The sequence below is a fragment of the Jaculus jaculus genome, chromosome 2, assembly GCF_020740685.1.
Source record: "Jaculus jaculus isolate mJacJac1 chromosome 2, mJacJac1.mat.Y.cur, whole genome shotgun sequence".
Lineage (NCBI taxonomy): Eukaryota > Metazoa > Chordata > Mammalia > Rodentia > Dipodidae > Jaculus > Jaculus jaculus.
The window spans coordinates 11,698,439-11,725,030 of NC_059103.1; the positions used below are offsets into that span (position 1 = coordinate 11,698,439).

The 26,592-nt window shown below is 52.3% G+C and overlaps 1 protein-coding gene across 7 annotated transcripts in view; it reads right to left on the reverse strand.

Annotated features, from left to right (window-relative positions):
• Positions 1–7,108: 7,108 nt before the first annotated feature.
• The window catches only part of Dtx2 (deltex E3 ubiquitin ligase 2), a 48,273-nt gene continuing 28,789 nt past the window's right edge, over positions 7,109–26,592 (reverse strand). For 5 of the 7 annotated variants that reach the window (XM_045144304.1, XM_045144302.1, XM_045144300.1 and 2 more), the window contains 7 exons: positions 21,496–21,596; positions 15,903–16,040; positions 11,340–11,413; positions 10,690–10,848; positions 9,154–9,315; positions 8,401–8,490; positions 7,109–7,700 (listed from right to left, as the gene is read on the reverse strand). In XM_045144304.1, the coding sequence (XP_045000239.1) occupies positions 7,473–7,700; positions 8,401–8,490; positions 9,154–9,315; positions 10,690–10,848; positions 11,340–11,413; positions 15,903–16,040; positions 21,496–21,596 (952 nt within the window). In that variant the 3' untranslated portion in view covers positions 7,109–7,472. The remainder of the gene's footprint in view (positions 7,701–8,400; positions 8,491–9,153; positions 9,316–10,689; positions 10,849–11,339; positions 11,414–15,902; positions 16,041–21,495; positions 21,597–26,592) is intronic. The other 2 variants (XM_004666278.2, XM_045144305.1) reach the window with 2 other exon arrangements.

A 26,592-nucleotide genomic window follows, 5' to 3' on the forward strand; every position in this document is an offset into this window, starting at 1 on the left:
GACCCATGCAAGCCAGATGCACAAGGTGTCACATGCCTCTGGAATTCCTTTGCAGTGTCTGGAGGCCCTGGTGTGCCCATTCTTTCTCCCCCTCTGCCTTTTTCTTTCTCTTTCTCTCTCATATAAATAAAAATGTTAAAAAAAAAAAAAAAAGCTGGGCGTGGTGGCACACACCTTTAATCCCAGCACTCGGGAGGCAGAGGTAGGAGGATTGCCGTGAATTTGAGGCCACCCTGAGACTACATAGTGAATTCCAGGTCAGCCTGGGCCAGAGTGAGACCCTACATCAAAAAAAAAAAACAAAAAACAAACAACAAAAAAAGAAAAAAAGAAGAACTTGTCCCCAGAACCTGGGAAAGGACTGAAGAGGTCTTAGCCCTTGGCCCTACTATAAAGCCTTTTGTGTCTCTATGTCTAGTTTTATGTACATCAAGTTGTGTGTTCACGTATTTGGTTTTTGTGACACAGTGTCTTAGTAAGTAACTCTGAATGTCTTGGAACTCTTGTTGTGGGTTGCAGTCCGGTTCGCATTGCTGGTAGAAATCACCCAACCAAGAGCAGCTTGTGGGAAAAAGAGGTTTATTTTGGCTCACAGGCTCGAGGGGAAGCTCCACGATGGCAGGGGAAAACGATGGCATGAGCAGAGGGTGGACATCACCCCCTGGCCAATGACACCTGACTGCGTGGCTTTGGTCTTTTAGAGCTGATTTTCAAGAGAAATGTGGAAGGAGTTGAAACTTTGGCCTAAGAGATGCCTTGCAGTGCTATAAGACCTGAATGCAGTAAGAACTATGCACTGTGAGGTTTGGCTTATGAGGGTGAGAAAGAGCTTTGCCTGGACTGGGCCAGCAGTTTGTGTGAGCAGCTTGCTGTTATGCCCATGTCCTAAGAAGTTGTGCAGGGTTGTTTGTGTAGAAATGAACTGGTGTGAGCAGAGGGATGTGGCGCAGAAAGAAAAATGTTTGGGTGAACTGCTGCCTGTTCATCTGCAAATTGTTTAAGAGATTACAACCATTGAGATTGGGCCAGCTGACCTGTGCTGGGGCAACAGGTAGAATGTAGAGTCTTTTGAAGGGGCCTGAGTGCTCAAGGAGTGTCCTGTTCTTCAAAGTCTGCTTTATTCCACCCTTGATTAACAAATTGGCACCCTACCTGGTATTGTGGAGTATAAAAATGCAGGAAAGAGAGGGTCATTGAGTATGCAACATGGTCTTGTGTTTTGGAAATGGCCATAGGCAGTGTGAAGCAGGTTTGCTGGATGCCTGAATGGAGAACCCATGGGGCCATGAGGATAAACCATAGATTGCAGTGCAGACCCAGTGGAGATGCAGGGACCATGAGATGGCTGCTAAGCAAAGGTGCCAGCCCCGATGAAGTTTTCCAGGACTGTTGAGTAGCCTAGCTGGAGGGGTGGAATTGGAACTCCAGAGACTTGTTTCTGGTTAGAATTATCAGACTTGGAGATTTGTCACTGGCTAGAGTTGTTGGACTTGAATCTACAGAGTATGACGTTTTCCCTGGTTGATTTAAATCTTGTATTGGTTGAATATTTCTTTGCTTTTCCAATGCCATCTTTTGCAGTGTGAATGTTTATTCTGTGCCATTATGGGATTTTTAAGGTTATTTTTTGATATTGTGACTCAGCTAAAAGAATATGGGGATGTTTCAACATCATTAGGATTGATAAAAACTATGGGGACATAAAAAATATTTCATTATTTATTTATTCAACAGAGAAAGAGGGAGAGGGAGAGAGAGAAAGAATGTGTAAGAGAATGGGTGCACCAGGGCCTCCAGCCACTGTGGACAAACTCCAGCTGTGTGCGCTCCCTTGGGCATCTGGCTAACGTGGTCCTGGGGAATTGAACCTGGGTCTTTTGGCTTTGCAGGCAAATGCCTTAACCGCTAAGCCATCCCTCCAGCCCAGCTATGGGGACTTTTAAAGATGGACTGAATGCATTTTATTTTTCATCATGTATGGATATCAGTTTATGGGGGCCAAGGGCAGAATGTGGTGGTTTGATTCAGGTGTTTCCCCCATAAATTTAGGTGTTCTGAATGCTAGATTCCCAGCTGATGGAGATTTGGGAATTAATGCCTCCAGGAGGCAGTGTATTGTTGGGGGTGGGCTTATGGGTGTTATAGTCAGTTTCCCCTTGCCAGTGTTTGGCACACTCTCCTGTTGCTATGGTCCATCTTATGTTGACCAGGGGGTGATGTCCACCCTCTGCTCATGTCGCTGTTTTCCCTGCCATCCTGGAGCTTCCCTTAGAGCCTGTAAGCCAAAATAAACTTTTTTCCCCACAAGCTGCTCTTGGTTGGGTGATTTCTACCAGCAATGCGAACCTGACTACAACACTGTGTTGTCTAGGTTGGTTTTGAACTCAGCTGCCAAAGAGCTGGGATTACAAGTATGCCAACCATGCCTCACATGCACGTGTATGATTTTGTTGTTTATTTTTACAGTGCTGGTGATGGTACCCAGGGCCTTGCCCATCATAGGCAGGTGCTCTACCACTGAGCCACGCCCCCACCCTCTCATTGGAGGATTCTAGGCAGGAGCTCTACCACTGAGCCACGCCCCCAGCCCCTCACTGGGAGATTCTAGGCAGGAGCTCTACCACTGAGCCACACACAGCCCCTCACTGGGCGATTCTAGGCAGGAGCTCTACCACTGAGCCACGCCCCCAGCCCCTCACTGGGAGATTCTAGGCAGGAGCTCTACCACTGAGCCACACACAGCCCCTCACTGGGCGATTCTAGGCAGGAGCTCTACAACTGAGCCACGCCCCCAGCTCCTCACTGGGGGATTCTAGGCAGGTGCTGTATTACCTACACAACCCCAGTTTGTGGGGTGGGGTTTAGGATTCTAGGCAGCTGCTCTACAGCTGAGCCACACCCCTAGCTCAGTGGTTTTAAATGGATTCATAAGTTCTGATAGCCTAGCTCAGTAGAGCACTTGCATAGCATGCAAAAGGCCTTGGATTTGGTTCCCAATCCTATAAGAGCATGAGAAAAATAGAGAGAGGCAGGCAGGCATGGTGGCGCACACCTTTAATCCCAGCACATGGGAGGCAGACGTAGGAAGTTTGCTGAGAGTTTGAGGCCACACTGAGACTACATAGTGAATTCTAGGTCAGCCTGGGCTAAAGCAAAACCATGCCTCAAAAACCAAAACAAACAAACAAACAAACAAACAAATAAATATAATAAGAATAAAATTTTAAAAAAGAATGGAGTTTCAAAAGGGGAAAGTGGGGGGGGGGAGGAAGGGTATTATTACCATGGGATTTTTTTATAGTCATGGAAGTTGTTAATAAAAATTTGAAAAAAAAAATTCTTTAAAACAAAAAAAAAAAAAAAAAAAGAAAGAAAGAAAAGAAAAAGAGGGAAAGAGAGAGGGATTCACCAAGTTTTGCAACTATTACCACTCCTCCTGGAACCATTTCGCTTAACAGTTACTTCCCTGTCCCATCTTTCTGTACCAAACCCTAATCTACCTGGTCTCCACAATGACTATAATTGACATATCACGGCAATGAGGTTTTGTTGTTTCTGGTACTAGCTATTGAACCTAGGACCCTGGGCATGCCAGGGAAGTGCTGAGGCTGAGCTACCCCTCCAGCCCTCTTTCCCTTGTCTATTGAGACAGGCTCACACTAAGCTGCCCAGGCTGGCCTTGAACTTGTAGCCCTTCCGCCTCAGTTTCCCAAAAAGCTGTGATGACAGGCCTGTGCTTGGCTTAATTTGTGTATATTTATGCGTATGTGTCTGTTTATGTGAGGAGGGCGCACAACATACGTGTGCCTGCATGTAGAGGTCAGAAGAAAATCTTTTTTTTTTTTGTTGTTTTGTTTTTGGTTTTTTGAGGTAGGGTCTTACTCTAGTCCAGGCTGACCTGGTACTCACTATGTAGTTTCAGGGTGGCCTCAAACTCACAGTGATCCTCCTACCTCTGTTTTCCAAGTGCTGGGATTAAAGGTGTGTGCCACCATACCCGGCTATTTATTCGAAAGAGACAGAATGGGCAGGCTGGGGCATCTAGGCACTGCAAATGAACTCCAGACACATATGCCACCTTGTGCATCTTGCTTGAGTCGATACTGGGGAATGGAACCTGGGTTTTGGGCCTCACAGGCAAGTGCCTTAATCACTACGTCATCTCTACGCCATCTCTCCAGCCCAAGGTGTCCAACTTTTAAAGGCAGGACCTCACCAATTAGACTATACTTGCTTGCCACTGAGTTCCTGTGACCCTCCTACTGCCTCAACCCTGGGACTATTATAAAGGGCATGTCACCACGCCTGTGCTGGGATTAAAGGCGTGTGCCACCATGTGTGGCTTAACTGCTTGGCTTTTTCTGAGATGAGCCTGTGCTGCTCTGGCTGGCCTTGAACTCCTGGTTCATTCTGGACAGCCTCCATGTCCAACTCTCTGGCTTACGTCAGCATTTGCAGTTCACACGTGGTGTCCAGTCTTCTAGCACATAAAAATACTTTCTTTCTCATCTGCTGCTGGGGATTTGAGTGTTTCTGCTTTTTGGCTATTAGGAGTAACACATTTACATACGAGATTTTGTGTCAACATGTTCCTGTAAAATTACCCTGAGGAAATCCCTGGGAACAGAATTGCCCAATTATATATATGGTAACACATTTGAGGAACTGTCTGCCAAAGTGGCCGCATTTCACACTCCCAGGAGCGCTGGGTGAGAGGGGCTTGTCCCCCATGCCAGGCAATTCAGCAATTTACTTTTTTTTTGTTGCTCTTGAAAAAAAATTTTTTTTTTTAAAGTAGGGTCTCACTCTAGCTCAGGCTGACCTGGAATTCACTATGCAGGCTGAGGGTGGCCTTGAACTCATGGCGATCCTCCTACCTCTGCCTCCCGAGGGCAGAGATTAAAGGCGTGTGTCACCATGCCCAGCTTTAGCAGTTTATTTTGATGTACCTTTTAGGTGTCTTTTAGTTTTTTGAGAGAGTGGTCACGCCAGGGCCTCTAGCCACTGCAAACAAACTCCAGAGCATGTGGCACCTTGTGCATGTGGCTTTACATGGGCACTGGGGAATAGAACCTGGGTTCTTAAGCTTTGTAGGCAAGCGCCTTAAACCACTAAACCATCTCTCTAGCCGAGGTGGCTTTAAAAAAATATATTTTTTTAATTTATTTTATTTGAGAGTGACAGACACAGAGAGAAAGACAGAGGGAGAGAGAGAGAATGGACGCGCCAGGGCTTCCAGCCTCTGCAAACGAACTCCAGACGCGTGCGCCCCCTTGTGCATCTGGCTAACGTGGGACCTGGGGAACCGAGCCTCGAACCGGGGTCCTTAGGCTTCACAGGCAAGTGCTTAACCGCTAAGCCATCTCTCCAGCCCTAAAAAAAATTTTATTTTTATTTATTTGACAGTGGAGGAAGGAGAGAGAAAATGAGCATGCCAGGGCCTCCAGCCACTGCAAAAGAACTCCAGATGCATACGCCCCCTTGTGCATCTGGCTAATGTGGTCCTAGGTCCATTGGCTTTGCAGGCAAACGCCTTAACTGCTAAGTAATCCTTCCAGTCCCCGGCTTTTTTTTTCAGGTAGGGTCTCACTCTAGCCCAGGCTGATCTTGAATTCACTATGCAGTCTCAGGGTGGCCTCGAACTCACAGCGATCCTCCTACCTCTGTCTCCTGAGTGCAGGGACTAAAGGCGTGTGCCACTACATCCACTTTTTTTTGGTTTTCTTTTGAGACAGGGAGGGCCCTACTCTGTTGCTTTAAACAACTCATGGCAATCCTCCTGCCTTAGTGCCCTCTGAAGTTCTGGGGTTACAGTATGCCACAATGCTTGGCATCTGTCTCCTGATTTTAGTTGCATTCCCAATACCAGTGAGCAGATCTTCACAGACCTGTTGGTCATTTGCCTATCTTTGGGCAGAGTTAATATTCTGGAGACCAGCCCATCATCAGATATGATTTGTAGGTATCTTCTTCTATCCTAACTCTAGGGTGCCTTTCAGTGGTGATGCACTAAGCCTTCAAGAGAGCTGGGGGGGGGGTGGGTCTTGGGGGACCCTAACCCCACTCCTGTGCTGGAGTGAGTGGCAAATGTGGGACCAAACAGGACTGAGGTGCAGTCCAGGCTGAGCTTCCCGTCTGGGGGCCAAAAGTCCTTCTGCACGGTTACCTTACCCACGTGGGTCGTGGGCTCTCAACACTTAACTCTAGAGGTCCAGGGGAATGTTCTCGAACTTGCCGTTCATTGCACCTGTAACCCCAGTATTCGGAGGCCAAGACGGGACTGAGTGCGGGGGCAGCCTGGGGAGCCGAGCGAGGGCCCGTCTCAATAAACAGGGCCGCAAAGGGTCGTCGGACCTCTGAGTTTCCTCACCAGAGAGCTCAGCGCACCTGTGGGAGCAGCATTTGGTAAAGCAGAGCCTGAGTGACAAACATGCGGGGTGACTGCGGTGGCAACAGGCCCCTCAGGGTCCGAGGACGGCGCACAGCCGGGGGTGCTCACAGGAAGCCTCACGGCTGAGCACCTCCGCTTGTGTCCTCGCTTCCTGGACGGGGTGAAGAGCTTCCTGCTCTGCCGAGGAAGGCTGTGTGTCCATGCACGGGGTCAGATAGGGTTTATTTTTATTTTTTATTTGTGAGAGACAGAGGCAGATAGAGAATGGGCGCGCCAGGACCTCTAGCCACTGCAAGTGAACTCCAGATGCGTGCGCCCCCTTGTGCATCTGGCTAACGTGGGTCCTGGGGAATCGATCCTCGAACCAGGGTCCTTAGGCTTCATAGGCAAGTGCTTAACCGCTAAGTCATCTCTCCAGCCCCATTTTTTTTTTTGCATGTGTATGCAGTGTGCTCATGTGTGTGCGGAGTTAAGAGCTTGACATCAGGTCTCTCTCACTGTGGCAGGTCTCTCACTAGGCCACTTGCCTGTGGAATAGCAGTCTCCCTCTCCTGCGTGCCGGGGAGACGGGAGGCCACCACAGCATACAGCATTATGGAGTACTGGGGACCTGAGCTCCTGTCCTCACAATTTCATGGCAAACATTTTACAGACTGAGCTGTGTCCCCGGCCACTTACGTGTACACACACTCCCCTCCCTCCAGGGACAGACACATATTGGCTATCGGGCATTTTATTGCAAACAAAATCTGAGGTATGAGAAGCCAACCAGAAGCTGGGGAACGGCAGTCCATGCTCCCCAATTGCTAGGCCCTACAACCCCCACAGGGCCAGAGGGCCTTCCGTGCACTGAGGTAGCTCCACCTTCAGCCCCCACAAGTACAACCCTGAGAGCTCTCTGGTTCCCACACAGGTCCCAGCCCCGAGGGTGAAGGGAGAGGCAGGCAGAAGCCCTGGCTTTGGGAGGGGTGCATCCCACATCCCAACAAACATTCTAACCTCTCAGCAAAGGTACCTTCCTGCCAGCCCCCCAACCCCCATCAGGAGCGGCTTGGGAGGTGATGAGGGTGAGCCTGGAGGGTCACTGCTGCTGCAGGCAGTCCTCGGTCACCCCCTGGGCAGCCAGCTCGGCCATCACGTTCTGGAGATAGTTTGGGTCAGGGTAGCCGTGCCCCGTCAGGTTGCGGTCCATCTCGGTTTTGTGGTGAATTTCATTCCACACCACTGTGTCTGTCTCACCCGTGGTGCTGGACGTCCCCACGGTGAAGATCAATCGCCTCTTCCACGCCACCTTCAAGAGCTCCAGGACCTGCCCCAGGGGCAGAAGGCAGGCTGGTGAGCAGCCGTGGGAGCATCCTCTGCTACCCCACTCCCGTGCCCGAGTGTGTGACAGGCACTGAACCCCGCGTGTGGGAACCCCTGAAGCTCTAGAGCACCTCACACCAGCTATGACCCAACCTAGACCGCCCCACTTTAGCCCTGCCCTCGAGTCGACCTCACTTCCAAGGTCAATTTGGAGCAGCTGCCTGCTCCCTTCTGGCTGCCTTCCTGGTCTCCATGCGTGGCCACTAACGCCCAGGAGTGAGGCTAGCTGTGGAGCTCCGTGGCAGGCACTTGCCTGTCATGCCTGAGGCATGAGACCCTGGGCTCCTGCCCCAGCAGGGAGGAACCCAAGAAACAGTCCAACTTTCCACCCAGCAGCCCAAAGAGCTTTTCTAGATCAGGCTCCCCGCGGTGGGGCGGAGCTCAGGACCTCACCACAGGCCTGCTCCAGGCTCTCCCACTCTCTCAGTTTAGGACTCCTGGAAGGAAGGGAAACTCTTACCGGCCTCCAAGACCCTGTTGAGGGTCACAGGCAAGTTAGTCGCTCTCCGGGATCCCTAGTCCCCCTTATGGCACCTGATCATTGTGACCCCAAAGAGCAGAGTCCCAGTTGAAGGGCTGGCCACCTCTCCCCCACACAGCAGGTGCCTGGAGGGGAGGGCAGGCAGGTGGGCAGGGGCCTTTACCTTGCGGCCCTGGGCATTGTCCGGCAGGTAGCACCTGCGAGGAAAGCCCCGGGCGGTGAACGGCTTCCCAGGGCTGGGGTGCTCGGGGCCCTGTGGGGAGGAGAGGGAAAACTGGGTGGGAGAGCCCACGAGCCTCAGAGGCTCTTAGACAAGCAGGCCCCACTCCAGGGTGACTTTGAACTTCCTCATCTTTCCTTCCTCTGAGAGTGTTTCCCTCTGTAGCCCAGGCTGGACTTGAACTCCAGATCGTCCTGCTTCCACCTCCTGGGTACTGGCATTACAGGTAGGCACCATCACACCTAGCTGGGCCACAGATGAGTGGAAGGAGACCACAGGAAAAGCACAGGCTTCAGACAGGCCCCAGAGTGGCCGCTGCAACCCAGCTCGGCCCGGGTTCAGAGCCGAAGCACACGGGCTGATCTGGCTGTTCACTGGGCCTGCAAGGCTCCCCACATCCAGCCTCAGCCCTGATCTGGTCGCCACCCTGGTCTCAGGAGCAAGGGTCCTGCTCCACTCAGTCCTCCCTGCTGGGTGGAGCATGGCTCCAGACCGCCACACCTCCTCCTCCCCTTCCCGTCCGCTTGCTCCACCAGTCTCCTGTAGAAAGCCTGCCCTCGATCAGGAAAGGGTTGCGGCCCCTCATTCTTCCATCACGTAAACCCCAACCCTACAGCCTGCCAGTGCTGGGCAGTGTGGATGGCGCTGGCGGGGCGAGCAGGGAGGAGTGGCTGTTTCTGGCTGGTCCGCCCTTACTTGGATGCCGTGAGGAATGTTGTAGACGATGAGAATCGTCCCGCAGTCCTCGTGGCCCGGGAGCGACACGTGGAACTGGAACACCTCCATCTTGCCCCGGGGCTGAGTGCCCGTCTTCTCCCCGTAGATGGTTTTGCAGGACGGACACTGCAGACTTCCGTCCTAGAGAGGGGACAAGCGAAAACTAAGCTGGTGGCCCTGAATGCAGTGTAACAGTCACCCCACATCCAGATGGGGGGTGGGTGGGAAGAGGGGCCTAGCCGGCCTGCCCAGCCCCCAGGTAACCTCTCCTCACAGAATCACAGAAACTAGGTCCCAACTGTACTACAGAAAGCTAAGCTATGCACCACCTCCTCATGTGATGCCCAATCTAGGGGAAGATGCTGGAACACTGGCTTGCAGTAGGAAAATGAGGCTTAAGTCTCCACTCAGTCACCTTGAAAATCCAACAAAATCCTGTCACTGGGGGGGGTTCTTCCTGGGTGGTGTGACATGGGACCCTCAGTCAGGAGCTGGCTCTGCTTCTAGAAAGGGATCTTGGACACAGTCCCCTCTAAGCTCCTCCCACCTCACCTTCCCCCCCCACCTCACCCTTTTAATGACAGTGCCTTCGCACATGCTAGGCAAGCACCTTTCCACTGAGCTACATTCTAACCTATTTTTACTTTTATTTGCAGACAGCATCTCAGGCATCCCAAGCAAGTCTTGAACTCACTACGTAAGAAGCTGGCTGCCCAGCTACGCCCCCAGCCCCTCACTGGGGGGTTCTAGGCAGGAGCTCTACCACTGAGCCACGCCCCCAGCCCCTCACTGGGGGATTCTAGGCAGGAGCTCTACCACTGAGCCACGCCCCAGCCCCTCACTGGGGGATTCTAGGCAGGAGCTCTACCACTGAGCCACGCCCCAGCCCCTCACTGGGGGATTCTAGGCAGGAGCTCTACCACTGAGCCACACCCCAGCCCCTCACTGGGGGATTCTAGGCAGGAGCTCTACCACTGAGCCACGCCCCAGCCTCTCACTGGGGGATTCTAGGCAGGAGCTCTACCACTGAGCCACGCCCCAGCCCCTCACTGGGGGATTCTAGGCAGGAGCTCTGCCACTGAGCCACGCCCCCAGCCCCTCACTGGGGGATTCTAGGCAGGAGCTCTACCACTGAGCCACCGGCCAGACCCTCACTGGGGTATTCTAAACTGGCACTGTAATATTAAGCCATACCCCCAGTCCCTCACTATAGGATTCTACAAGTGTTCTGCCACTGAGACACACCCCATGCAGGGGCTTGACTGTCCAGTGACCCCACATCTGTCTCCGCACAGCCCAGCACTGCCCCTCAGCCTGACGCTGTAAGACTGCAGACACCTTGTTTTTGTTTTGTTTGAGACAGGGTCTCACCATACAGCCCAGCACGGCCACAAAAGTCACAACCCTACTCCTAAGCCTCCCAAGTCCTGGGGCTAGAGGAGTGACCCCGCCCTCAGCTCAGGCTACTTGTCCACAGGACTCTGTCCGAGGCCACCTCGGCCGTCGCCCAGGCACCTTGTTGCCGTTGCAGTACATGGCCAGCAGGCACAGCAGGTGGAAGGCGTGGCTGCACTTGGTGAGGCGGCCCACAGCCATGGGCCCAAGGGTCTCGCTGTCGGCCACGTCACTGTACCCAGAAGCCACAGACAGCTTCTCCATGCAGATGATGCAGTCCTGGAGAGAGACCAGACACAGCACGTGCTCACTAACATGCAACATGGTGGTGTGGGGACAGCCCCCGGCCATTTCTTCCAGGAGATGGGAACACAGAGCCATGTCCGGTGTGTGTCCTCAAAAGGCACGCCAAGCACAGACCATGAGGCAGAGAGACAGCCCCATGTGGGAGGAGGAGGAGGAGGAGGAGGAGGAGCTGGCTGACAGGGGCTGTGGGAGATGGGCTGAGGCCATCACAAGAGAGTGCTCTGAAAAGGAGAGGAGTGATATGCTCGGGACCCCAGCACGGCCGTGAGGGGGAACGACAGGTTTTAAGGGCTTTGGCTACCTTGCCTTAGTAATGGCTACCACCTAAGAAAGGCCAGAGCTGGAAGCATGGTGTGTGCCCCACAGACAGACAGACAGCTGGGGAGCCCCTGCTGGCCGGGTGCTGATGTCCCTCTCACCTGGACTTGGAGCAATAGTGGCATGGCTCTCGGGACCATACGTACCTCATCAGGGGCTGTTTTCAGCTCCTCGGTGTACTTCCTGATCACGTGCTCCGGCTCGGGCCTTGGGGCCCCTTCTGGAAGAGACGAGAGTGTGAGCGCCGCCCAGGCAGAACACAGGAAGGTGATACCGAGGAAGGGCAAGCAGAGATCCTAGGTGCCAGGAGGAAACGTCAGCAGGGCTGAGACGGGAAGGTTAGCTTGCAAGACAGGCCAGCCTCCAGGCAGAGGGAAGATGCTAGCTGCCTGTGCAGGTCAACTGCTTGGGTCTGGGGACAGCCCAGCAGGGGACCCTGGAGGAGGCAAGAGTGAGAAACAGCAGCACACTGTGCGCCCTCCTCTCCACCATCCCCCGCCCCAAAACCAGCTCAAGAAATGTCAAGGTGGCCTCAAGAACAAACCACCCCAGAGAAGGCTCCAGCAGTGCCATCTGTCCAACTTTCATGGCGCTTAGGTGAAAAGCCCAGGCAGAGCAGGAAGGCAGGGTCTGGCGAGTCCCGGGAGTACGTGGGCACCTGTGCCCAGGCGCCCTGAGGTCCCGACATACACCTTTTGGTATTGGAGGGTCTCGGTTATAAAGCCTATTTGGGCTCCAAAGCGAGGCGACCCTGCAAGTAGCTGTCTGGCCTGTGTGTAGAAAGCTGTGCGGAGGCCTGGACCTCCCGAGACCAAGCCGTCCCCCAAGGAGACCGCTCCAGCAGTGAAGGAACTTAGCAATGCTGGCAGCAGAAGCAGAATCCACGCAGCCGGGCGCAGGAGGAGCAGGGAGGAGCCGGGAAGACGGGCAGCCTGCGCAGCCTGGGCAGCCTTGCGCCGGGGGATCTATTAACCTCAGCTCAGGCCATGGTGGGGGTCCTGGTTTGAACCTAAGCCTGCGGCCCTCCACCCTCACAAGAACTTATAATAGGCAAGCTTGACAGCCGAACCCTTCCAGACAAGCTAAGATGGGAGAGAGCCACAAAGGGAGGAGGCTTAATGTAGGAGAGGCTGGAATCGGGGACATGGAGTTTGATTCTAGTTCTTAAGCTGTCACCAAATGCTACTTCAGAGACTGTAAGAAACTGTCACTGGTGGAAAGTGTCAGCAGGCAGATCTCAAGACACTGTAGGGCCCAGTGGAAGGACCACATATGTTTCATACATGACCTGTACTCACCAGACCCATGCACATACATACAACCCTCAAACCTACACACACACACACATACCCATGCACTTGAACCTCGAGAGCCCACAATCTGGTCACCAGAACAGGGCAGCCAGACAAAATGTCCACCAGCACCAGGTAGCCACTTGGGTAGCTAGAACACCCCACTAGATCTAGGGGGGCATTTTATTTCCCCAGAAAAGCCCAGTTAGCCACGTATGGTAAAATGTAGGGGCAATCTCAGGTTGAGATAAGAATACCTCAAGTGGGCTAGAGATGCTCAACAGTTAAAGGCACTTGCTTGCAAAGCCTGACAGCCTCGGTTCAAATCACCAGTACCCATGTAAAGTCAGATGCACAAAGTAGCGCACACGTCTGGAGTTTGTTTGCAGTGGCAGGAGGCCCTGGCACAGCCATCACACTCTTTGGTCCCTCCCTCTCAAATAACTGTATAGGGCTGGAGAGATGGCTTAGCGGGTGAGGCTCGGTTCCCCAGGATCCACGTTAGCCAGATGCACAAGGGGGCGCATACATCTGGAGTTCGTTTGCAGTGGCTGGAGGCCCTGGTGCGCCCACTCTCCTCTCTCTCTCTCTGCCTCTTTGTCTGTCGCTCTCAAATAAATAAGTAAAAATAAACAAAAAACTTTAAAAAAATAAAATAATTGTATATTTTCGAGGCCAGCCCAACAGACTGGCCTTTTAAATATATTTTTTAATTTGGGGGAGCAAGGAGAGAATTGGCATGCCAGGGTCTCCAGCCACTGCAACCAAACTCCAGACACGTACACCACCTTGTGCATATGGCTTAAGTGGGACCTAGAGAGTCAAACATGATTCCTTAGGCTTCGCAGGTAAGCGCCTTAACCACTAAGTCATTTCTCCAACCCTCTAATAATTTTTTTTAAAGTACCTCAAGCCAGGCGTGGTGGGGCATGCCTTTATTCCCAGCACTTGGGAGGGAGAGGGAGGAGGATAACCATGAGTTCAAGGCCACCCTGAGACTACATAGTGAATTCCAGGTCAGTCTGGGCTAGAGTGAGACCCTACCTCAAAAAAGAAAGAAGTACCTCAAATCCCACGCCAGCCTTGGCTACAAAGCAAGGCTCTACCTCCAAAACAAACAAACAAACAAACAAACAAAAAAAAAAAAACAAAAACAAACAAAGGGCAAAAAAAGCCCTGTGCTTATAGACTGGTCTCCAGGTGAGCATGGTACCCTCACTTTCCATGTAAGCTCCTGATATCTTATGAGGTCCAGCCCAGATGGCCTTCTAGAACTAAGAGGAGCTTCCATTAGCCACATTTCTCAAAGGAGACTAGCCAGGTCAATCCCATGAAAACACCTGTACCCAGGAAAGTCACAGGGACCGCCAAGGGCCTGTGTTCATCCCAAATACCCAGTGTCCTAAAAGGCTATCTGCCTGCCTTGCCCTGCTCTGCCCAGAGGTCTATCTCAAGAGAGGAGAAAAAGCATGTGCACAGGCCATAGGTTTGATCCCAGGGCACCACATGAAACAGGTGTGGTGGCACATGCCTTTACTCCCAGCACTTGGGAGGTAGAGGTAGGAGGATTGCTGTGAGTTCAAAACCAGCCTGAGACAAACTACATAGTCAATTTCAGGTCAGTCTGGGTTGGAGCAAGACCCTAGCTCAACAACAACAAAAAAATATTTACTGGGTGTGGTGGTGCATTGTCTTTAATCCCAGCACCTAGGAGGCAGAGGTAGGAAGATGGTTGTGAGTTTGAGGTCAGTCTGGGCTACAATAAAACCCTACCTCGAAGAATCAAGAAACCAAAAAAAAAAAAAAAAAAACCAGGAGGGGGTGGTTAAAGGCACTTGTTTTTAAAGCCTGATGGCTCAGGTTTGACTCACCAGCACCCACATAAAGCCAGATGCACAAAGTAGCACATGTATCTGGAACTTGCTTGCAGTGGCAAGAGGTCCTGGTGCACCCATATCCAATCTCTCTCTTGCTCTCAAATAAATCAATTAAAAATATTTAAAGCTGGACACACACCTTTATCCCAGCACTCAGAAGACAGAGGTAGAAGGATTGCTGTGAGTTCGAGTATGGCCTCTGACTACTTAGTGAACTTCAGGTCAGCCTGGGCTAGAGCAAGACCCTACCTCAAAAAAAAGAAAAAGAAAAAATCATGTGCGCAGAGCCGAGAACTGTGGGCGGCCAGATGGGTAAACGCAGTCACTGTCACCATGTGCCAAGGGCGTCACCCACCCTCAGCTGCATGAGGACAAAAGCTGAGCATAAGAGTCTGGTTTGTAGAGCCCCAGCCAGGCACATGACTAAACCATCTCAAAGGCCAGCTGGGCTCTCACAGCCAGTGTGCATCCACAGCTCAGCCTCAGAGCGGTGCAGGACTCACTACCACAGGCCCCTCACCAGTTAACATTCCTAGTGCAGAGCCAGGAGTGGTGGGACACGCCTGTAGTTCCAGCACAGGGAAGGCAGAAGAGGAAACAAGATCTGAAGTTCAAGGCCTGCCTGGTTAGAAATAGTAAGTGAAATCCTGTCTCCAAAAAAAGAGGGGAGCTGGAGAGATGGCTTAGCGGTTAAGCGCTTGCCTGTGAAGCCTAAAGACTCAGTTGGAGGCTCGCTTCCCTAGGACCCACGTAATCCAGATGCACAAGGGCGTGCACATGTCTGGAGTTCCTTTGCAGTGGCTGGAGGCTCTGGTGCGCCTATTCTCTCTCTCTCTCTGCCTTTTTCTCTGTCGCTCTCAAATAAATAAACAAAACAAAACAACAAAAAAGGGTATCAGCTGAAATGCTGGTTTAAAATAAACATCCTGGGTTGTGGAGATGGCTCAGTACTTGCAATGTCTGCCAGCCTGGATTGGCCTGGGTTTGAATCCTCAGTAACCACATGAAGCCAGATGCACAAAATGGTGCATGTATCTGGAGTTTGTTGCTGGCAAATGAGTTTTTTTTTTTTGTCCCACTTAACTTAGATCTCTGAAGTGTCACCATAGCAAGCCAACTGTCCCTGATCACAAAGTTGAAAAAGACTATGTCCCCTCGACGAAGGATGTAAAAAGGTCTCCACGGTAACCCTCAGGCAGCACACACTGGTGGTCAAGGGAACAGGGCTAAGGGTAAGGGACTGTCTGGGCAACCTTCCTGAGACACACTGGCTCCTTAGAAGGGACAGCCATCCTACCATGCCCAGTCCAGCCTTCACACCTTCAGCATCTCAAAGTCACGTGTCCCCAGGAGTCCATCCCTCTTGTCCAACTGTGAGGGATCTGTACGATCTCCATGAGCCACGTCTGCCACCAGGTGCGGGCAGGGAGAAGGGGCAGAAGCGGCAAAGGGCCGCGGAGGGCACAGGAGACAGTCAAAAGGCAGCGAGACTGGGAGGAAGCTGAGCAGGGGCTGGAGAGCATTCGCGAACCAGAACTACCTTTCACAGACATTTTCCGCAGTCTCTTAAGTGGGCTGTGGCCTTTAGAGGCCGGCCGGGAGGCAGGAGGACTGGTGGGCTGGGGTGCGCGGCTAAGACACACAGGGAGTCCAATGGCTGCCAGCACACTCGTCATGCCTGCACGGGTGCGAGATCAGACATGCAGAGGGAGAGACGTTAGACGGGAGCATTCCGCACACACTGTCGATAACCCTGCGGGGCGGAGGCAGCGGCGCTGTCAACAGCCATCAGGATCCACCGATCTCCCTAGGGAATCCGGCTGCTGGAGGCTGCCAGGGCGTCCACCGGGCCAGCAGGGCTGCCTGAGCCCCAGCCGGGAAATCTGAGAACACTGGCCCCAGTTTCCCCGGGAGCCTGCACAAGCAACTGCCCAGCCTGTACCCAGGGCATGCGGAGGGCAAGGCCCACTGGCTTTAGGACAGCAGAGGCAAGGGGCCAGCAAGAGCCTCCTGGGCAGTCTCCAGGTGCCAGACGCGGGGAGGGGGAGCAGATGCGGGGAGGTGGTGGGGGGCAGCCAAGCTGTGCTAACAGAAGCGTCCTGGGCAGGGCTGGCTTGAAGGGCTCCGCCTTCCCTTGACCTGCCTTGGAACCTCTGGGCCTGGCTTATGGTCAGCCTGCCTCCAGCTGGGGGCCGTGCACCTGCTATCCACGCCCACCTGGCCTTCCTGGCTGACATGGCTTCAGTGACATTGCCAAGATGGAACGAGTGACCTCAGGCCTGCGCCCGCTTCAGGTGACTCCAGGGTGTTCTCCTGCCCAGCAAGCAGCCGTGCTGAGATGGACATCCCATGCACGTGCCCACACGGGTGCATGTACACGATGGACAGTCCATCCACACTCACTGTGACTCAGTGTTTTCTGAGACAAAGCACTCCGCTGAAAGCCCTTGTCCTTGCCACAATGTCACCGCCCCACTGTCCGCAGCGCGTGAGCACGCACGCCCCCGTACACGAGCCCTGCGTGTACACGTGCCCATGTGCCCTCCCTGTTCTCAGAACGGCTCCGAATCGCTTCTTTCCGGGGCGGCACAGGCGGGCTTCGCAGCTATCTCGAGCGGTGTTGCAGCTGCCTTCCATGGCTGGCACGAAGTGCCGACCAAAAGCAGCTTGTGTGAGGAAAGGGTTTATTTTGGCTTGCAGACTCAAGGAGAAACACCATGACGGAGGGGAAAATGCGGCAGGAGCAGAGGCTGGACGGCACCTCTGCTCGACATCCAGCAGGAGAGTGTGCCCAACGCTGGCAAGGGCTGAGCTGGCCACACACGGATCAGCCTGTCCCCAGCAACACACCTCCCCCAACAAGGCTCTCATTCCAAAACTGCCGTCAGCTGGGACCAAGCATTCGGGACACACGAGTGTATGGGGGACACCTAGTTCAAACCACAAGTGTCTTCCTGGATCCTTTGAACAAGGCGTAAGTGCTAGGCAGAACGGGGTGCCTGCAGTACCCCACTCTTCTCGAGAACAGCTTAGGCCAGACAGCACTATCCCCATTAAAGTGATTCAGAGGGGCTGGGGGGGGGGGCAGCCAGGACCAATGCTCTAAACCAGCCAATGAGCCCCACTGGGGACAGAAGCAGAAGCCAGTCATAGCAGGGGAGGCCCAGCTGAGGCAGGATGGGGGCAGTGCGGTGGCCACCAAGCAGGAGCACCCACCCGGGGACCCAGGTTGGAGCGGGCCACCGTGGCCACACTGCAAGTCAGTGTCCCGTGGCCGCCGGGCTCAAATGCCATCGTTCCCTTAGGAACGCGAGGTCAAGTGCAGGGCGACGGGCAGGCTCAGGCAGAGAAAGGCGGGAGAGGTAGAGGCAGGAGCAGCTCTCCTTCGGCGCACAGAAGGCTTGGTACCACCCCCTCACCAAAACACCCCCCCTCAGGCATTCCCTTTTGGGTGGCAAGTTGACAAGTGGACTTGTGATAGTTAATCTTGCCAACTTGATAGGATCTATACTCATCTAGCAGACAAATCTATGAGCATGTCTTTGAGCGAGTTTCTAAACTGGGTTAGTTCTGCAGGCGTGGTGGCTATTCTAGTCCAATCAGTGAGCTCTAGGATCACTGAGACCCTTCTCAAAAAGTAAACTGAAGCTGGGTGTGGTAGCACAGGCCTTTAATCCCAGCACTCCTCAGGAGGGCAGAGGTAGGAGGATCACCGTGGGTTCGAGGCCACCCTGAGACCACAGAGTGAATTTTAGAGTGAGACCCTACCTCGAAAAACCACACACACACACACACACACAAACACAGACAAAAAAAAAAAAAAAGGAAAACAAACTAAATTAGGTTAGTTGAGATGGGAAGCCCCGCCTACTATATGGGAAGTAGAGGCATGAAGACCATGAACTTGAGACCAGCCTGGACTGTATGAGACCCTGTCTCAACAAAGCAAGCAAAGAAGAGACAGAGCAAGCCGAGATGCATTCTGAGAACAAGAATACAGCAGAGGATCAGCTGGGGACTCTCGGTCTGAGTGAGAACAGCTGGGAAGTAGCTTCACATCTGAGCCACGTCCTTGGCCACCATACCATCAGGCCCTGCCACCCAGCCTCACCACAGCCCCAAAGCTCAGGGCTGGGCAATGTGGGGGCATGGCCTACTTGCTGCCACCTCCCCCCATCCACCGGCACCACATCAGTAAGTGGTACACCGTGCCTGACTCAGTGATGAGTGAGCTGAAGCAGGCGGGCATTGCTGGTCAGCACATCTTGGCTCACTGTTTCCTCCTGGCTCCGGCAGGGTCCAGAAGGCCGGCTGGGCAGTCTCCTTCTGGGCTTTCCCGGCCTGTTGCCCTCCCACTCCTTCTTGGCATGCTCTGCTTCCCAGCATCCTCTGCAGTCTCTCCCATGAGGCCCAAAGGGCACCCAGTTACCCTGAGATGGAAGGACAGGCACACTCCTGCTGTCTCTGCTAAGAGCCATCACCCCATTCCGACTCTCTCACTACACTCAGGAGGCTGCGTGACAGCAGGAAAAGCCTGAGGCCTGAGGGTCTGCCAAGGCTGGGTTCTCAGGGAATCTGCACATTCTCTGAGCTGTGGGCTTCCACACGTATCAAGTGGGAGTGAAGGGAGAAACCTGCCTAGCATGCCTGAAGGCGGGTTCCATCCCCAGCACTGTGTGAACTAGGTGCGGTGGCAGATGCCTGGAGTCCTAACACCCAGGAGATGAGGTAGGAAGGTAGAAAGCTCAAGAGTTCAGGGTCATCCTCAGCTACAAAATGAGTTCCAGGCCAGCCTGGGCTACATGACACCCTATCTGAAACAAGACAAAATAAAAATAATGATAATAATATAGAAATAAAATTCCCTCGTCACAGAAAGGCTCCAGGGCCAAGCCAAAAGGTTCTTTCTGCTAGATGAGGTGGCATTCACCTTTAATCCCAGCACTCGGGAGGCAGAGGTAGGAGGATCACTGAGAGTTCAAGCCCACCCTGAGGCTACATAGTGAATTCCAACTCAGCCTGAGCTAAAGTTGTTTTTTTTTTTAAACGGGCTGCATGACAATAATTTTATTATAATTTCCATTTCACACATAAGGAAAACAATGTGCAGGGATGTTCAATAGCTGAGCTAGAGTTTTGAAACCCTACCCTGAAAAACAGAAAAAAAATTTTTTTTAAAGCCAGGCATGGTGGCATACACCTTTAATCCCATCACTTCGTAGGCAGAGGTAGGAGGATCACTGTGAGTTTGAGGCCACCCTGAGACTAGTGAATTCCAGGTCAGCCTGGACTAGAGTGAGACTGTATCTTGAAAAACCAAAAACAAATAAATAAATAAATAAATTTCTGCTGGGCATGGTGGCACATGCCTTTTGCTTTTAATCCTAGCACTCAGGAGGCTACAGAGTAAATTCAACCTGGACTGGAGTGAAACCCTACCTCGAAAAAACAAAACAAAAAGTTCTTTCTTTCTAAGCTGGAGAAATGGCTTAGCGGCCAAAGCACCCAGGTTCGATTCCCCAGGAGGACCCCATATAAGCCAGATGCACAAGGGGGCACAATGCATCTGGAGTTCATTTGCAGTGGCTAAAGGCCCTGGTGTGCTCATTCTCTATCTGCCTCTTTCTCTAATAAATGAAATGAAATAAAATAAAATAAAAAGATTTTTAAAAGGGAGGGGGTCCTGCTGGGGGTGTGGTGGTGCACGCCTTTAATCCCAGCACTCAGGAAGAACAGGTAGGAGGATCGCTGTGAGTTCAAGGCCACCCTGAAACTACATAGTGACTTCCAGGTCAGTCTGGGCTAGAGCAAACCTCAAAACAAACCAAAAAAAAAAAAAAAAAAAGTTCTTTCTTGCGGGTGACAAAAGCCAATGAACCTCTCCCCTTCCCACCACACTGAACTACGGCTGTGTTGACCCTTAACATAGATGTGAGGCCAGGCTCCACCTGACAGCCATGCCCCAGTCCTGTGCCCAGTTAGCAGCCAGTGCAGCCACGGGGACTCACAGAGGACACTCACGATCACCTGATTCCCTGTGTCAGCAGCAAGTGACTGGGAGTCATGGCACTGTCCTGTGTTCCTTTTTCTACAGGTCACATTTCCCCGAAAACCCCCCGAGTGCCCGGCTGCAAAGTGCCTGGAAGCGGGCTGTGAGGCGAGCTCTGTTGCACACAGGGAGAGCAGACTGGGCTCTACAGATGCTTCCTACCCTGCACGGTCACCCCGAAACACATCACCCCCGTCTGACACTCCCACCACAATCAGGTGTGACTCAGTGGGTTCCATGCCCCGCCTAAGTTGGGAGGGGGGACTTCAAAGCCAGACTCCACTCAGGAGGCTGAGGCAGAAGATGGAAAGTTGAAGGCCAGCCTGGGCTACGTATAGAGATCCTGTCTCAAGGTTGGGTATGAAACTGAGCTGGGGGAGGCTTGGCGAGTGCACACAGAACCCCGGGTTCCCCCACACCCCGTATCACATAAACCAGGGGTGGGTGTACACGCCTGGCTTACACGAGGCCCTGCCGCAGACACATTTAAAAAGAGAACCTGGGCGACCTGGGAGGCAGCAGTGGGATTACTGTGACCCCTGGGACCACAGCGCAAGCTCCACGTCAGCCTGGGCGGCAAAAGATCATGCTCCAGTTTGGGGAAATGGCTCAGTGTGTAAAACACTTGCCACAAGTGTGAGGGCCTGAGTTCATACCTCAGCGTCAACCTCTCCCTTCCCCACACATACCCACGCACCCACACACACATGAGCACCCCATCCACGTATATACACAAGAAAAAAAAAACAGTTCTAGGCCAGCCTGAAGTACACAATGAATTAATGAAGCACAAGACCTGTGAAGTCTGAGGGCCCTGAAGGGATTTAAGTGGAACTAAAGCAGCTCAGAGCACAGAAGTGGCCCTAACTATAATTCCACTGCAAAAGCCAGAAACGATGGGAAATATACTCACCGGGGTTCAGGCAGCAGGCCTGACATGCCCAGAGGGCTAGAGGAAAGGACCTGCGGGCTCACTCCCTAGGGTGAAGCACTGCTCCCCCACAGGGAGTCCCTTGGGGTTTCCCTGAGGCCCCATCGCTCTTCCCCACCAAACCCTGCGAGGCCATCTGTTCTGGGTACCTACCTGCGAGAGCCTGCTGGACCCTGCTGGGCTTTGGCATCAGTACGGGCACAGTGCTGGGAGCACTCCCCAGACTGTGGGAGGGACCACTGAGAAAGGAGGCACTGAGGGGAAAAGAGAAAAGTCAGTTTGTAGCAGCCCCTGGCAGAACCAGGCTGGGTGGGAAACTTGGGGCATCTTCTCTCCTGAACATTCCCAGCAGCCTCCGGGTGAAGCCCTTGTGCTGTTTCTTTGAGAGGTTTGGAAACACTGAAGACAATCTTATGAAAAGAGGCTCACAAAGCCAGGCGTGGTGTCACACGCCTCTGATCCCAGCACTTAGAAGGCAGAGGTAGGAGCATTGCTAAGTTCAAGGCCACCCTGAGACTACATAGTGAATTCCATCCAGGTCAGCCTGGACTAGAGTGAGACCCTGCCTCAAAAAGCCAAAAAACAAACAAACAAACAAACAAAAAGATATGGAGCCGGAGAGATGGCTTAGTGCTTAAGGCATTTGCTTGCAAAGCCAGAGGATCCCAGTTTGACTCTCCAAGGCCCCTGTAAGCCAGATGCACAAGGGGGCGCACGTGTCTGGAGTTCATTTGCAGTGGCTGGAGGCCCCGGTGTGCCCTCTCTCTGCCTCTTTATCACAAATAAATAAAAATAAAAATATATATTAAAAAATATGATGTTCCTAGAAAGACCCAATAGCATTTTTGTGGTATTTTTGCCAAAAACACATCCCCAAAATCAAAGCTTTGGATTTTTAACTTTTAATTATTTATTTTTGTTCTTTTCAAGGTAGTGAACTCCAGGTCAGCCTGAGCTACAGTGAGACCGCACCTCAAAAAAACCCCAAACCAAAAAAAGTAAAAAAAAAAAAAAAAAGGCTGGAATGGAATGAATGGGGGCACAGATAGAGCTCAGTGGTAGCTGCTTGCGAGCCTGTGTGAGGCCTTGGGTGCAATCCCTAATACCACACGATGGATGAATGGACGGAAGGATGGAGGGCAGCTAGGACAGAAACAAGTACATGCCACTGATTTGGCCAGAGCTCTGTTCTGAGAACTTAATTTTTTAAAATTAATTTATTTGAGCGAGAAAGAGGCAAATAGAGAATGGGCACACCAGAATCTCCAGCCACTGCAAATAACTCCAGATGCACGTGCCACCTTGTGCATTTGGTGTATGCGGGCACTACGGAATCAAACCTGGGCCCTTCGCTTTGCGGGCAAGCGCTGTAAGTGCTAAGTCATCTCTCCAGCCCCTGTTCTGAGAGCTCTCAGTGGAAGAAGGGCTGAGTTCCCGCCAGGCCCTCCTCCCCCCAGTCCCCAGGTCCTCCTGTGGCCCAATCAGATGATGAAAGGACTAGGAAGATTAAGAGACCTCCCGCACGGTCTGCGCCCTGGGGCTCAGGACTGGACCTTCGTTCCACAGGCCCACGGCAGCCCTGAGCAGGGAAGGCACTGAGGCAGCGTGTGGGAGCGTCTCACTGCACTCTGCCACCCACACAGCTGTGAGCACAGCAGCCGATGCCTGTGGGGGCTGCTCCAGGGTCGGCCACTCTGCCCCCAGCACAGCTCAGGCTGCTGGACAGGTGCTCACCCCAAGCACAGGCCTGACAGACCAGAGATCTTGCTCAAATTGCTTCCGTGTTCTTTGTGAATTAAGATGACTGTGGGCCGGGCATGGTGGTACGTACACACCTTTAATCCCAGCACTTGTACACACCTTTAATCCCAGCATTTAGGAGGCCGAGGTAGGAGGATCACCATGAGTTCGAGGCCACCCTGAGACTACATAGTGAATTCCAGGTCAGCATAGACTACAGTGAAACCCTACCTCGAAAAACCAAAAAAAAAAAAAAAAAAAAGGCAGATTGTTACAGAAAGAGCAACTTCCTGCCCTCCCTAGCAGTTCTCAGTCCAAAACTGAGGATGAGGTGGACTGAGGGTGCCCTGATATAATGCAGAGGAGCCAGGCTGAGGTGGGGGTTCTGCCTCACCTTGTCAGTAGGAACAAGCTCCACCCCTTCCTGAGCCTGTTTTCTTTTTCAGGTAAGGTCATTTTATTTTTTTTAATGTTTATTTATCTATTTATGAGAAAGGGGGAAGAAAGAGGAAATGAATGAGTACTTCAGGGCCTCCTGCCACTGCAAACAAACTCCAGACGCATGTGTCACTTTCTGCATCTGGCTCATGTGGGTCCTGGGGAATTGAACCTGGGTCCTCTGGCTTTGTAGGCAAATGGCCTTAACCGCTCTTAGTCCTCATTTTTTAAAAAATTTTTTATTTATTTATTTGAGAGCGACAGACACAGAGAGAAAGATAGATAGAGGGAGAGGGAGAGAGAGAGAATGGGTGCGCCAGGGCTTCCAGCCTCTGCAAACAAACTCCAGACACGTGCGCCCCCTTGTGCATCTGGCTAACGTGGGACCTGGGGAACCGAGCCTCGAACCAGGGTCCTTAGGCTTCACAGGCAGGCGCTTAACCACTAAGCAATCTCTCCAGCCCTTAGTCCTCATTTTTAAAAAGACCCTAGGGCTGGAGAAATGGCTGCTCTCTGACTTCCAGAAAATATAGTCCTCCTTCACCAGGAAGAAACACAGATATGGGGAGAAAGCCTGGTTTTAGGCTCTGTCACCATAGTACGGATTGAACATAGGCCCTTGTATATGCTAGGCAGGAGCTCTATTACTGAGCTATATCCCTAGCCTTTTTGTACGTTTTATTATTTATTGATTGATTGGTCTTTTTGAGATAAGGTCTCACTCTATCCCAGGATGACTTGGAACTCACACTATAGTCCCAGGCTGGCCTCGAACTCACAGCCATCCTCTCACCTCTACCTCCCAAGCTGGATTAAAGGTGTACACCACCACTCCTGGCTATTGGCTCACTAAGTTGCCTGGGCAGGCCTTTAACTTTCCATCCTCCAGAGTAACTGAGAAGACAGGCCTCTTCCCTCATGACCAGCCTCCACGTCATTTACCCAGTTCCTCCCACATCAAGGAACTGAGCAATACAAGGATTAAGCAAGTCCTGAGACGGGGGACCCCAGAGTTGCACAGAACCTCAACTCATCCTCCCTTGTGGGTCCCCACAAGGACACACATTCACGGAACCCTGAGACAGGACATCGTTTGTCTCCTCACATGTCCTCATGGGAAACTGCGCCAGGCATGCATCTCACCCTCCATCCCAGCCTGCCTGCCTGCCTGCCTGCCTGCCTGACTTTCCTGTCAGGCTCACCTCCAAATGAGGCTGAGAACACAGGAAACTGAGCCCCCAACACAGCCCCAGTTACAAGGACACTAAAGGAAGAAATCCAAAGCTTCCCCTTCTCCCTGGGGCTTGAGTGTCAACCTGGAGCACACCATCAGTGGTCCTATTATGATGGGTGCAGGCTGAGTGATTCGGTGCCCACAACCACCAACTGTGTGCCCAGCGCACCCAATCCCACTCATGACCTTCCATCTCTTTGTAGGAGGAAGACAATTCCAGAAGGTCCCAGGGCAATGGGAGACTCATCTCAGGCCCCTTCTGGTCTCAAGAAACCAAGGGTGGGCTGGAAAGATGGCTCAGTGGTGGAGGGCAGTTGCTTGCAAGGCCTGATGGCCCAGGTTCCATTTTCCAGTGACCCTGTAAGGCCGATGTACAATTTGTGGTGGCAGAAGGCCCTGGTGCCCTTATACTCTGTCTGCTTCTCTTTCTCTCTCTCATAAACAAATAAAGTTGAAAAAAAGAGAAAGACACCTATGTAAGTACAATGATTGTGATGGGGAGGTAATATGATGGAGAATGGAATTTCAAAGGAGAAAGTGGGGGGGGAGGGAAGGAATTAACATAGGATTTTTTTAATAATCATGGAAAATGCTAATTAAAAAAATAAATTAAAAATAAATAAAGAGAAAGAAATCAAGGGAGGCAAAACAAGCTGTGGGGCCTCACCCAATCAGGAAACCCATGGAGGCATTAGAGCCAAAGGAAAATTTAAAAACAGATCCATCCAATCCGGGGACAAGAGAACCATGTAAAAGGACCAGCGCTGGGGGCTGGAGAGACGGCTTAGCAGTTAAGGTGCTTGCCTATGAAGCCTAAGAATGCTTGTTCAAATCTCCATGTCCCACGTAGAGCCAGATGCAAAAATGATGCAAGAATGCAATGTCAAGCTGGAGAGATGGCTTAGTGGTTAAGGCGTTTGTCTGCAAAGCCAAAGGACCTCGGTTTGATTCTCCAATACCCAAGTAAGCCAGATGCACAAGGGGGCGCGTGGATCTGGAGTTCATTTGCAGTGGCTGAAGGTCCTGGCGCACCCATTCTCTCTCTCTGCCTCTTTCTGACTCTCTCAAATTACAAAAAAAAAAAAGAGTGCAATGTCGCACATGCGCACAAGTGGGCACACGCATCTGGAATTCATTCACAGCGGCTGAAAGGCCCTGACGCATCCAATCTTTCTGTCTTTCTGAAAAAAAAAAAATAATAATATATATTTTTTTAAAGCTGGAAACCCGCCTGGTGGTGTACACTTTTAATCCCAGCACTTGGGAGGCAGAGGTAGGAGGATCGCTGTGAGCTCAAGACCACCCTGAGATTACATAGTAAATTCCAGATCAGCCTGAGACAGAGCGAAACCCTACCTTGAAAAACCAAAAAAGCTGGGCATGGTGGCCACACCTTTAATCCCAGCACTTGGGAGGCAGAGATAGGAGGATCGCCATGAGTTCGAGGCCACCCCGAGATTGCATAATGAAGTCCAGGTCAGCAAGACCCTATTTTGAAAAACAAAACAAAAGAAAAGGCCCAGTGCTGGCTGACTCAAGGGCCCGTATCAGATGGGGAACAAGGCCTTCAGACCCCAGAGCAGCAGCAAGGACCAGCTGTAGCGGCTCACGGCAGTAATCCCAGCGCTCAAGAGGCTGAGCCAGGAGGTTGGAAAGTTCAAGGCAGCCTGAGCTACACAGCTCACATCATCTCAGAATATACAGCAAAGCCACTTTCAGCCTGCATGGTGGCTCACACCCTAAGCCTCACCACTTCGGAGGCAGAGGCAGGAGGATGGCTTTGAGCTTGAGGCCAGCCTGAGCCTACAGTGTAAGTTCCAGGTCAGTGTGAGCTAGAG